This window comes from Apiospora hydei (genome assembly GCF_038363865.1).
Source record: "Apiospora hydei strain CBS 114990 chromosome Unknown utg000005l_segment0_segment0, whole genome shotgun sequence".
Lineage (NCBI taxonomy): Eukaryota > Fungi > Ascomycota > Sordariomycetes > Amphisphaeriales > Apiosporaceae > Apiospora > Apiospora hydei.
Window position 1 is genome coordinate 3,895,579 of NW_027117364.1, and position 12,637 is coordinate 3,908,215.

The window sequence follows — 12,637 nt, forward strand, 5'->3', positions numbered from 1 at the left end:
GGTTTCATTGTAGGGATTCTAAAGACTGTAATTATCGTCTGGGATTGTTTGCAACAAATTGAAATACGGAGAGGACTCGAATCCCTGCTTGCCCCTTCCCATTTTGCTTCTCGGCTCATACCGGCAGGCCAGCAGAAGCATATTATTACTCGAAGCAGAGCAAAGGAACCAACAATTATATGGACTCAAAAAGAAGGTATCATACCTGATCCCTTCCAAACTCAATAAGACTTCCACCCATTACGATTTACGAAACCCAAGGATCAGCAAAGTCTGAATGGCAACCTGCGGAACAATGCGCAGGATAGGAAAAGAGAGAAATTGAAAAATAAACTCAGTAGCCTGCGTATAAGAGCCTTTCCTCGATCTCCTTCTCGTCTGCTTGAGCTGAGTACTCGTACCATTACGCAAAAACCACATCCATCCACCAGCACATTCGCCCACCATGTCTGCCAACACCTGGCGGACGGATGACTGGAAGAGGCCGTCTATTTCTGGATCGGGCTTGAGAGGGGCGGAGGTGACTTCGCATGCCTCCAGAGGAACAGCAAAGGGCTCGTCGGCGTCTGGACCTGTTGCCGGGGCAGCAGTGGAATCGAGTCGGAATATCCATGGTATCGGATTGGGTTTGGCCAGATTGGTTTCATCTGGTGGATTTAAACAAGTGATTTCTACTGAGTCAGCTGCAATCCAGGCAGAGCGGCATCTGAACTAAATACTGGCGAGTTGTACCCTTTTTTTTTTTTTTTTTTTTTTTTTTCTTCGATCAGGCAGATCTGGGGGGTGGGTAGGACTAAACATATCAGCTCAGACGTGTACGGGAAACAACCGGCCGGAATCAGATTGGTGCCAAAACTAGCCTCCGGATATAAAAAGGGACATATCTCGTTGGGTTACGTTAAGTATGGAAAGAAGATCTCGCACGAGACCTTATGTTGAGCTTACCAAAAAATCAAAACACCACGAGCCATCTAGGCGCCATTGTGCTGTTGGGTTTGATCAGGAAGGCATATGCCAGCTTCCTAGTCGATCGTTCATTGGCAGATGCGCCGTGCTTCAAAACAGAAGTTGTCGACGCCAGTGTATCTTTTTCGACTACAAACTCTTTCGGTCACGCCGATTGAGGGCATGTTTGGCTTCGTGCGCCAACGAGCTTCACAAGATTGCACCGGGCTGGCCACACCTCTGGGGAGGAAACCATGTTCAGTTTAGGTCCATCCAATGCGATTCTAACCCCCAAATACACACACAAGATGATGGATACCCCAGCTGAAGTAATGTGCAATATGGGAATGCTGGCGGATTCTCGAGCATAAGCGTAATTCCAATCTTGATTGAAAGCGTGTTGTATATTTAAGCCTGTCTCCCATGCAAGTCATAACGGGATGTTCCAGTGAATGAAAGTGACGTACAAACAAATGAGTACCTAATGTAGTGAGCATGTCGATGGAGCGATATCCAGCTGGACAAAGGAAGCATAACTTGAATCTGTGTAGAACAAAACACATCAAACTTAGGTTGAATTCCACTGCTGGATACAGCCACTTCCTCAAGGAGATCTCATATGGATTGGGGCCTGACGTGAAGTCCCGAGATGCAGTCTCGGTCAAGGGTTCAGTCTTGATGGGCTAAAGGTATAGTGTGGGGTCACTGGCCTAGTACCCCACAGCCCCCACAGCACGGGGAGGCCCATTCGGCGACAGGGCATCTCCCCTCGCTCATCCTCCAATCTTCTTGTGCCAGCAGATACCGACTTGCTGACTGCGCTGTGCCTACACAGCTTGGCCTGCATGTCCGTGTCTGCCTTACGGGTAGTTCAATGAGGCTGACGTCCTGGCTGCGGTGTGTTTTGTTCCCTCGTGGCGCGTGTGTCTGTAAAATCAGGCTTAAACCAGGCAACCATTGTTGCCTGCAAGCCTCCTGGTGGGGCCGCTGGCAGTGCTGATGCAGCGGCAGCCTGCTGAGCCTACCTACAACGTTGACCAGTCTCTTGTTGTGCTCCAACGTACAGGCATGAATGGTTTTGGAAGCACATGGTGAAATGGGGAAGGCGAACTAGCGGAGGACGGTCTTTTTTTTTCTTGAACTGAATCAATGTTCAGCGGGCACCTACTTTCACAGGTGTAACAAAGGCATCCCTACCAGTCAAGTCTAGAGTAGGCTCGATTGGCACGGCCTATGACTCTTCGCCGCTTGACCACCAACGAACATCAAATGAAGCCTTTTGTACTTGAATTCAAGTACTTTCAATGCACCCGGCCTTGCTGCCTAAGTAGCACCTGCATTATTTAAATGCCTATGTCCCCCAATTTGGTTCACCCTGATACTACACATCTAATATTTTATTTCGTCTCAGACTTGACGTGCTGCTATCCACCCAGTCTAACACCCCAGCACCACATTTGAGAAGTGCCCCACTAACTTGTTTGGTTCAACACCCCGACATCATCAATAACATCACACACCTTCCATCTTTACCTTGCCAACCTCAGCACACCATGGCGCCTGGCGTTGTTGACGACGAGGTTTCCAATGGAACCACCGGAGTAGCACTTCGACCCAAGGAAGACAAAACTGAAGCCACGGAGAAGGTAACTTCCCTTGCAGCCACCACAAACGGCCACGCACATGTCGAAGAGCAGCAACACCAAAAATGCTGCTGTTGCTGCCAGCTCCGTTCCAAGGAAGCCGTGAAGGAGAAGGCCGAAGACAAGAAGGATGCATCCACAGATTCCAAGACCAAGGAACAGAAGGAGGATGAGAAGGCGGACAAGAAGGAAGGCGACGCCGAAAAGGACAAGGAATCCCAAGACCAGACCATGAAGTGCGAAATCAAGCATCTGGACCGCAAGTACGACGACAAGGATGAGGCGTTTTTTGCCGAGGCAAGCAACCCACCCCCAGCTCTCCCGTTACGCACTACTGACTTCATACCTTTAGCGCAAGGACGAGATCGAGAAGCCCGAGCAGAAGGACTGGTGGCGTCTGTACGCTTTCTGCATTGTGCGACACTTTGATTACGGCGATATCATGGACGAAACACGTATGTACATCAACCCAAGGTCCTTGCGGCAATTGGTGTACGACGTTATTGGCAATTACCCATGCGAGCCCATCGATGTCGAGGACGTCCAGATTAGTGCCCCCTACCACTGTCTCTTCCACTACCGCAAAGAGCTCGAGGCCGAGGGCATGTCACGCTTCAAGGCGGCAGGCGACGATGAGTCCGTCAAGCAACTGACCATGCTGCTGGACTGGATCAAGAAGCATTTCGAGCTCGAGATCACCGCCTACGAGCGCTGCATCGCCAACCAAGTCAAAGCCATCGCATTCGACAAGCTCTGGACACTCTTCTGTCCCGGAACGCTTGTCCATGCCAAGATGCTAAACAGCCCCCGCGCCTTTCGCGTCTGGGATCACTGGGAGGCCGACGACTATGGCGAGGACGAATCCACCGGCCTGGTACTGCGCGTCGAGTACATTGACTTCGATGGCGAGGACGTGGGCACGCGCAGCGTCGAACTCTTCCTCCCAAAGTACACTGGCACTCGCGAGCTATCCGAACTCAGCACGATGCCACTAGCGCTTATGGAGGACGCAGAAGCGGAGCGTGAGCAACTGTTGAAGCGTGGACGGATGATGGAAGGCTACACCGGTCAGCACTTTCTACACTACAACGGCGTGGCTTTGAAGCGTGATAGCAATGGCATTCAGCGAATCCACGTGAACAGTCGCGTCATGATCGACTGCAAGACCTTCCATGAAGAAAGGCCCAACCACGCTTTCAACGTGAAGGAGCTGCCGCCACGGGACGAGGAGACTGCTGAGCGACGAGCGGAGAAGCGCGCATTGCGGCGAAACGCAGCCGATATGACGATCAAGGGAGCGAAGGAGAAGCCGGAGCTGCGGCCGCTGACAGACGAGGAGGCCATTATCGCCACGCCGCTGGTGCGCGGATACGCCTTCGCCAACAAGGAGTTCCTGGATTTCTTCGTGGAAGAACTCTCGGAGATTGTGTGGAACAAGCGGTGCTTCGACGAGCTGGTGCTTGACTCGGGCACGAAGCGGACCGTGCAGGCGCTGGTGTCGATGCACTCGACGAAGCAATCCAGCTTCGACGACATTGTGAAGGGCAAGGGGCAGGGCTTGGTGTGCGTGCTGCACGGCCCGCCCGGCGTGGGCAAGACGCTGACGGCGGAATGCGTGGCTGAGTTCGTCCAGCGTCCGCTCTATATGGTGTCGTCGGGCGACCTGGGCGTGGACGCCAGCAACCTCGACCGCGCGTTGGCACGCATCATGCGCATGACGGCGACCTGGCGCGCTGTGTTGCTCATCGATGAGGCCGACGTGTTCCTGGAGGAGCGGTCGCCGCATAATTTGCACCGCAACGCCATGGTCAGCGTCTTCCTGCGCCTGCTGGAGTACTTTTCCGGCATCCTGTTCCTGACCACGAACCGCGTCTCCTCGTTCGACGAGGCCTTCAAGAGCCGCATTCATATCCCCATCCGCTACACCAATCTGTCGCAGGAGTCGCGGCTGCAGATCTGGCGCAGCTTCCTGGCTCGCGTGCCCCGTGGTGGCGAGGGCGACGACGATGCAGACGCAACCAAGAAGCCCCTCGTCAGCGAGAAGGACATCGCAATCCTCGCCGATCACGACCTCAACGGCCGGCAGATCAAGAACGTCATCAAGGCGGCCGAGAGCCTGGCGGCCTTTGAGGGCAAGCCCCTCAATATGGAGCAGCTGCAGGAGGTCACCAAGATCCAGGCCCGCTTCGAGGCGGACCTGACGAACCTTAGTGGGATTGATTACACGGCGCCGGGGGGCTTCCAGGAAAGATGCTGATCAGCGAGCTATGTTTTTGTAGTGGGACTGTTTTGGTTTTCCCTTCTTCTTTTCGTTTGCAAATTTCAGGGTCACGATTTGATGAGCGAGATGATGCGTTGGGACATGGAGTCGGCGTTGGGTATTCGCTTTGTAGCATAGAGCAAACGTACCTAGACAGTACTGCATACGAGATAGGGATAAAACTCAAGCGGATAGTTTGCTTACAATGTGTATCATACACATTTTCCAGAGTTTCGTCGTGGATATATTCGGTACAAGTCTTTTTCAGGAAATTATTATTTCATTGAATTTTACCAGCTATTCGGACAAAGGTTATTTGAGATTAAGCAACCTTAGGGTGTCATCAAATTGTTTACTTCACTAACGCGACGTAACGACTAGCAGAGTGTTGAACAGGGGGCGTAATGCGCTCCGCACCAACTGTGTGTATTACACTTGGAAGTCCCCCTGACTTCCACGCGTAGTTTTGACATTTAATCCAACAGTTCCATCTTCTATCTTTGGCAACGAGTAATATTTATAAAGGGCGATGTAGACCATTTAGATTTATTGAGCCTCCATAGCAATTGCGGCATCTTTAACAACAGAACACTTGGAACGTTTGTGACATGGATGCGTATCAAAATTGACATGTCTGTTTACTGGCCTCATTCTTCAGGGACAGTGGCGCTTCACAGACTCATGACCTTGAACTCGTACCAAAGGACAGATCTTTTATTAACACCAACGTTATTAATCCCAGCATCTTGGTTGGAGAAGTGAAAGAAAAAGACAAGTTAGAAACTCCGATCTTGGTGATACTGAAACGATAGGCCATGATATCATTCAACTGAGCAAAGAGAATATCGCAAAGTCTCTTACTATACAACATCGACGTCGATAGAAAGTAAAAGAGACCTTGGTGGGGATAGGGACCATTTCTAGTCCATGTTGGAGAAGTAAAACGCGCATGCATCCTCAGCGGTTGGGATTTCGCCCCAACTACTATTGGTACCCCGGTGCTCGAAATGAAACCGGCCACAGAAACAATGCCGTTTCATCATTTGGCGTTTGATGAGTGGTAATGATGTTAGTTTCTGACCCCAATTCAAGTCGTTTATGATAGAGATCATTGAAAAGTTCTCAGATATCCAAGGGTCTCCTTCTTCAAGCCTCCGATATGTCAAATATTCCGTCTGAATACTCGCCCAAAGAACTCCAATGGATCTATGGAGATTTCTGTTCCCATACCGATGGGCCTTGTGGCATTTGCGGACCTCCTCTAAATACTGTTCATGTTCTTCCTTTTGGTATTCGCTGAGTTCTTCGCTTTCCCACTCGTTTTGCTGGGCACGCTGTAAAACAGTGATAAAGACGGCCCAGCCGAGTTGCACCTCTTTGGACCAAGTTGTTGAAACTGATTGAGGCACGCATAAAGCAAGCTGAAGTGGATCGAGAGCTTGGTGCGTACATTCCTCTCCATCATCAACTCCAAGGAGAGCCTGAAACGGAAATATCAGCCTTCATATGTGGGTCCGCTCGATACACGAGGAGGCATACGAGACAGGCCAGAGATCCGAAAAGTGTTTCGCCCTCGCAAGAGTTTTGAGCAAGAAATAATGTTGTAAGTACCAGCGTATGCAAAGGCAGAGGCTCTAGCCGATTGCCGCAGTGACCACATGATATGACGAAGAGCCCACTCCGAGTCCCGATGTCCGGTGCTCCGGAAGATTGGTACACGCTGGTAATTGAATGGCATATGGCTTGGACCGAAGTGTGACAGAACATGTGCTTCCACGAATGGGGGATATGGTCTCGTGAAGATGCGTTGGAGTGTCGGAGGCAGGGTGAGTCAGCATCCCAGCGGCCGCATGGATCTACCTCTGCCCCAGCAAATTGCTGTTGCCCTCGGAACTCTCCATCGACGACTTCGGGTGAGCATGAAGAGTGAGCCTTGAGTATAGTCATCATAAGAGCGTCCAGGACGGTATGCCCCAAGTTGTTGATAAATAGGCTATTGATTTTGTTGTGTGCAGTGGTATCACAAACCAATGTGTTCATGATACTGCAACAGGACCTGGCGCCATCAAGGTAACTGGCTGCCAGATGGAATGGGTATAACTTCCTAAGTTTGAAGTCATCGGAACTTGCATTGCGTCTTAATATATCGCCTAGCAGTTCGACATTACGAGCCATGATGGCAAACCCGACGGATTCAATCAGCAGTTCTTCCGGGGATTGTGCAGCTGCTTTGGCTACCTGAGTGGAAGAAAGGGGCAGCTGATCATCTTCAATGTTGCTGAACGCATTCGTACGTAGGGCTTCTTGGAGATATGTTACCGGATTGGCAGGTGGCGACTCCATTGGCCACGATGGCCATCCGTCTGGGTTGTTTGCATCGTATTGGTCTGATGGCTCTGTGGGAGGCGATCGTGCCTCATCGTCGAAAATCGCTTCGTCAGTGAGGTGGAAACTCCACCGACACAAAGCAGCGGGTTGAAGGTGGCCATGACCTTTGGGAGAGGCACTATATACGCTCGAAGCATGTTCATGAGAACTAGTGATGGCACCAGGGGTATTTGGTGAAGGTGCCATATTGAGCAGATCGTCAAATTGCAGCATAGTTGCTGTCCAGTACCTGGGACCTTTCCCCCAGTGTTTGAACGTTTTGAAGGAAAAGTGCCAGAACTGGTCTAGCCATGCTATTGATATTCTAACAGGTAATCAGCTTATTGTGTACAAAAAGCAGCTTAGGGGGATGCCAGACCTTCGCTCTTTCGTAGACATGTTTCCCAAAAAGTCCCCATACCGCCCTTCTAGTAGACTTGTTGCCCGATCATTCCAGGTTCTGTCTCGGATTGCGATTGTGGTCGGCGTAGGAGCGTTGTTGAGTGGCAAGACTGTGGCAGGAGACGACCCCGGTGGCATCTGAGGTGGACTGAGCACGGATATGGCACTTGGTGTTAATCCGGCTGGGGATTGGTGGTCTATTGCATCAAGCATAGCCGAATGTACTTGGGTAGGGAAGTCCGAACGAGCGAAACTTTGCATTAATGAGTTAAAACATTTCACAGAGCAGATGGGTGCAAAACCTACATGATTGCATCAGAAGACAGCTTTGGCTCGACACGAGACATTGCCTGTAATTAGGTGCCGTCTGAGCTTCTTCTTGTCGACGGGTTCACCTTTGTACCGAACCTCCCCGGTGGCTGTTCCTTTTCGCTGTCTCTTCTCGAGGGCTTTGATGGCTTGTTCTTTGGCAGTGGACGAGATGTTCTTGTTCAATCCCCATTTGCTGATGTGGTACTTGTATTGTCGGACACTGGTACGATTAGGGACAGGTATTCATCTGGAAAGGAGGTACGTTGAAAGAAAACCATGGCTGTAGATGAAAGGCAGTTGGAGAGCGACCAAAGTGTGGGTGCTTACTCTGCATCAAACATGTATTCCTCCTTCATCTTCAAGGCAATATGCTTGGTGGAGAGTCCATCGTCAATGTACATCTTCCGGATTGTGTCGCGATGGTAGTCCCATCGTTGGGAGAATTTGATTTGTAAATATCGACGATCATGCTCATTTGAGCCTGTGGGATCCATGATGGAATGCAGGTATTTGATGAGGCATCCAAGAGATTGAGGAATTGGAGAGAGGGTGGGTGGCTTGCTTCGAGGTTCGGGACTGTGGAATCGGGCGGTGTTTATGTATCCTTTCGTTGTCTGCCCCAGCCTGACATAAATCAGGCGTGTCAGGCAGTAAGTTGGGGTTAGTGCTCAATCGAGGACCCGGCTGCGCACTTCGAATGCCTATCTGGCTCTACAAAAGGCCACTGGCCAATGAAGGGGCATGAAGGGAATCCCCTAGTACTGCCATCGATGATCTGCATCGGAAGGTGCAGATTCGGCCATACCTAACATGCCCGATAGTGGTGGCAGGGGCTCCTACCCTCCATAATAGAGGCAGGCTGTAGCTATGACTACTCATACCCATGTCGAACAAAAGTACAGAATCCAATAAGCATGTCGTATCGAAGACGTATGGTGGGTCCGACGGTTGCGAGGCCTACTGTACGAATGCCACAGCAACGGGCGGATCTCGTGCCGGAGTATGGATGCACCTCTAGGTGGGATGAAACACGACTTACCGAACGAGCACCTACCTTGCCCGATTCGCTACAGATCCTAATAACTGGGTTTCAGTTTAAGGTCATCCAAGGAAAGAGTACATAGGTACAAGCGTAGGACAAAAAGACCAATATCCAATCAGACCCAGTCTCCCTAGATATCATCGCATGGCCGGATATAGAACACCACGCAACCACAATGAGTCCCACCCTTCGGTGTCGAATATCTGAGCAAGCAGATAGCGGCTACACAAGTAACAAAAGACCATTGTCCAATATGAGGCACTTGGTTCGGAAAGCACAATGACGGTACATGCTCTCTCGCGTCCCTGTTGCGTTGGCAAGGAGGCTCGAAATCCTTGGAAGCTGTTTTTTTCTTCTCCTTTTTTTAATTTAGTATGTTCGAGAAGATGGCTGCCTACCCCCTAGGGCTTTCAGCGAAGTCACACCACCACTGGATTCCCATCAGTATGCCTCAATGCCTTCGGCCCTCCTTGGTTCGCTCTGTCATAAGCTCTCGTTCTCTCTCCCCGAACATGCATTTCTCGAATATATAAACCACTAAAAGCCCCATGAAAGTCCAGTCAATAGTTCATGCCAACCCAGCTCCTCTACCATCATCTCAGTCCTGATACAAATCACATCTGATATATACATATCATCCTAAATACGCGTACTTGTTCGAAGATGCCTAGCACGTCCAAGACGTCCACCTCACCCCAGGAGAAGTGTAGTGGACATAAGAAGAAACAGTCAGTGGAAATACCTCGCAGAAGCATACCCCTGCCGTCGAAGTCCTTCAACGGACCAACTAAACATGAGGCCTGTGACTAACTTGGGTGCGCCCTCTATACTACTAGGTCCTCGAAGCGAAGTACGAGCTCCAGTCTGATCGTCAACACGAGTCCTACGCCATCCACGATGTCCTCAGATGCTCAGGATCACACTACCGATCAGGGGCCCAATGGCGGAGGTGACGGCTCCAGTCACGACACTCAGGACTACCTGCAAGGGATTGGAAGTCAGTTCGACGATCACAATGGCGGTGGTCAGTAGGATCCCTCTTAATGCGCTGGAGTCTATAGACACAACATCACATGTGGCGGAAATGACGCAGTTGGTGTCTGAGGGGAGAAGGAATCTGTGTTTTGAATGGTGGGATTCCAACGACGTAGCTTAATCCCAATGGCACTGGCAATGCTTCCCTGACGTAGTTCATTGAACGTCTCCAATAAAGTATCTGCCTTTTAACATCTACTGATCCAGGTGCTTACGGCGAGTGTGACCTGTCGGCACCCTTCAGGACTTTAGATCAGTCTATTAGTAGCATGGAAAGTGTTTTTACCCCTTTCTCTACTATCTCCCATGTTTATCAACATACGCAGTCCCACTCGTATGCCTGGCATTGTCCTGGCAGTTCCTAACGTAGGCCAGCCTTTTTACATACAAGATATCTGCAAAATCTTTACGAGATACCTCGCATTAAATGTAGGGAAGTGAAATTGCTGTGTCCCATTATCCTTCTTGACTCCACCCTCGTGGCGTCCCATCAACTGTTTTCCAAGAATAGGGCTATTCGACCTAGACTAACATATCCCCTTAATAGCGACAGCGCTGCCCCACTGTACCATTCGTCCTATATACATTAAGGTATATTAAATGCCGTGGTATAATGTGTATCCGACTGGGCACAGTGGTTATTCTACTGGGAGTCATGCCTAATTAGACAAATGGATGCATCGCGTATTTGCGAAAAAGTACCTGTTACACTAAAGGCAGCGTTCTCCCCATGAGGGTGATATGTGACTAGGAGTTAGAAGCTCTGTCCTCGGTAGAGAAGCCGACTGAGTCACGACTTGAAAACGGAAGCGTTGTTTGATTTGAGTTCCACTATTCCTTAAAATCTAACTTTATGCTCAACCGTGTAATTCGATTGGCCCGACTTGAACTCTTTGAACGCCCTACAAACCCCAAAACATGCAAAAACAACGCCTTCCAACCATGTCCGGGCTCATACTCGACTATGACATTGGTTCCTCAGCACTTAAGGCTCTAGGTTTGAATACCGCCCTTAGCCTCTGATTCAACCTCTTTTCTCCAACTTATCCCCGGACCTACAAAGCAGTCTCATGACGAAGCCGCGACTCGTGTCCGTTGGCTGCACTCGTTGCGGAGCATCGACTCGAGCGACTTCTGCGACGCCGCGGCGGACCGGCTATTCTTCCAAATTTCGACCTCGCCACCACCGCGCAGGACACCAACCCGCATCGTCGACAGCAAGTTGTGCGCCGCATTGGAGTGGTTATAAACGCCCCGTTGAAGATAGCCGTGGCATCCTTGCCGACCGCAGACCCGATCAGTGCCTTACCGCCCGGGTGGTCAGCAATGAACGAGGACACGTCGTGGATCACACCCGCGATAGCGACAAGGGCACGGCCCGAGTCCGGGTTCTGGGCCTCGGCGGTGTACTCGCTCCACGACATGACGGGCAGCTTCTCGAGAGGTACGCCCCAGTCGAGCTTGGCGCGGCGCTGGTCCAGCTTCTTCTGCTGCTGCTGGACGCGGCCTTTTTCGATCTCGTTCTGGCGGAAGGTCTTGAGGTCGTAGGCGAGACCGACCTGCTTCCATAGCCAGATCATCCTGTACGACAGAACCACGGTCAGTTTTGTGTATCCTGGATATTGGATGAGGGGATATTTACCATTTGGTGGGGTCATACTGATACCATTGGATAGCGTTGCGGTAATCCGAAGGGAATTCGTGGTGGAAGTTGTGGTAACCCTCACCAAGAGTGACGAGAGCAGTGATCCAGTCTGTAATAGGACAATCGCATCAGCACCGTTCAGCATGGGTTCCAGGCTTGTGTGAGTTACTTACTGTCGCGAGGAGAGTTGCGATCATCGAAGGGCTGGTCACCGAGGACGTGCGCCAACGAGTTGATGCAGAAGGTAGCCTGCTGGATGAAGCAAACACGAAGCATGCCGGCGTAGATGAGACCGCCCCACCAGTCGCCCCAGCCGAGCCCGCAGACGACGGCGGGCAGGACGTAGGCCATGAGGAGGACGAGGGAGCCGTAGTGGCGGTGCTGCCAGACGCAGAGGGGGTCCTCGTTGAGGTCGGTGATGTCGGAGCGGCCGATGCGCTTGGGGTCCTGCTGCATCAGCATCCAGCCCATGTGCGAGTACCAGAGGCCCTTCTTGACCGAGTAGGGGTCCTTGTCCGTGTCGGTGTAGCGGTGGTGGGACCGGTGCTCGCGTGACCACTTCCGGATGGAGCCCTCGACGGCCGCGGTGCCGACGGCGCAGAGGTAGATCTGCAGCGGGAGGGTGGCTTTGTAGCACGTGTGCGACCAGAGACGGTGGTAACCTAGAAAGGGGGTATCGCCACGTGGTGGCTTGTTGTTAGTCTTCATGTGGCAGGCAAGGAGGGTAGCAGTCGTGGGGTTTAGAGTTTTAGCTCACCTGCAGTGACACCCAGACCGCTGTTGAAGTAGTACGCCACGGCGAAGATGAAGGTGTAGGTCTGGAGCGGCACGAAGTAGGCGCCGATGAAGCCAATGGTAGGTATTATGATGACGAAGTAAATGTTCAACCAGTTGAGGTGCTGATACCAGTTTCGTAATGTGACTGGCTGTTCACTGATGTGTGGCACTTTGGGCGCCGCCATCTTGTTGGCTTTGGATGCCGCCAT

The 12,637-nt window shown here is 51.3% G+C and overlaps 4 protein-coding genes across 4 annotated transcripts; 2 read left to right on the forward strand and 2 right to left on the reverse strand.

Moving 5' to 3' along the window:
• Positions 1 to 2,498: 2,498 nt before the first annotated feature.
• PG997_006687 (P-loop containing nucleoside triphosphate hydrolase protein) lies at positions 2,499 to 4,845 on the forward strand (the record flags this gene model as incomplete). The annotated part of the gene is made up of 3 exons (XM_066811002.1): positions 2,499 to 2,591; positions 2,685 to 2,885; positions 2,941 to 4,845. The coding sequence occupies 3 exons, from the start codon at positions 2,499 to 2,501 to the stop codon at positions 4,843 to 4,845; spliced, it is 2,199 nt and encodes a 732-aa protein (XP_066669925.1).
• A 923-nt stretch (positions 4,846 to 5,768) lies between these two features.
• On the reverse strand, positions 5,769 to 8,423 carry PG997_006688 (uncharacterized protein; the record flags this gene model as incomplete). Its single annotated transcript, XM_066811003.1, has 7 exons — positions 5,769 to 5,829; positions 6,079 to 6,329; positions 6,388 to 7,540; positions 7,637 to 7,870; positions 7,924 to 7,967; positions 8,026 to 8,149; positions 8,257 to 8,423. The coding sequence occupies 7 exons, from the start codon at positions 8,421 to 8,423 to the stop codon at positions 5,769 to 5,771; spliced, it is 2,034 nt and encodes a 677-aa protein (XP_066669926.1).
• A 1,211-nt stretch (positions 8,424 to 9,634) lies between these two features.
• Positions 9,635 to 10,003, forward strand: PG997_006689 (uncharacterized protein; the record flags this gene model as incomplete). Its single annotated transcript, XM_066811004.1, has 2 exons — positions 9,635 to 9,699; positions 9,808 to 10,003. 2 exons carry the CDS (start codon positions 9,635 to 9,637, stop codon positions 10,001 to 10,003), a joined length of 261 nt encoding a protein of 86 aa, XP_066669927.1.
• A 1,058-nt stretch (positions 10,004 to 11,061) lies between these two features.
• On the reverse strand, positions 11,062 to 12,637 carry PG997_006690 (uncharacterized protein; the record flags this gene model as incomplete). The annotated part of the gene is made up of 4 exons (XM_066811005.1): positions 11,062 to 11,587; positions 11,649 to 11,760; positions 11,825 to 12,313; positions 12,409 to 12,637. The coding sequence occupies 4 exons, from the start codon at positions 12,635 to 12,637 to the stop codon at positions 11,062 to 11,064; spliced, it is 1,356 nt and encodes a 451-aa protein (XP_066669928.1).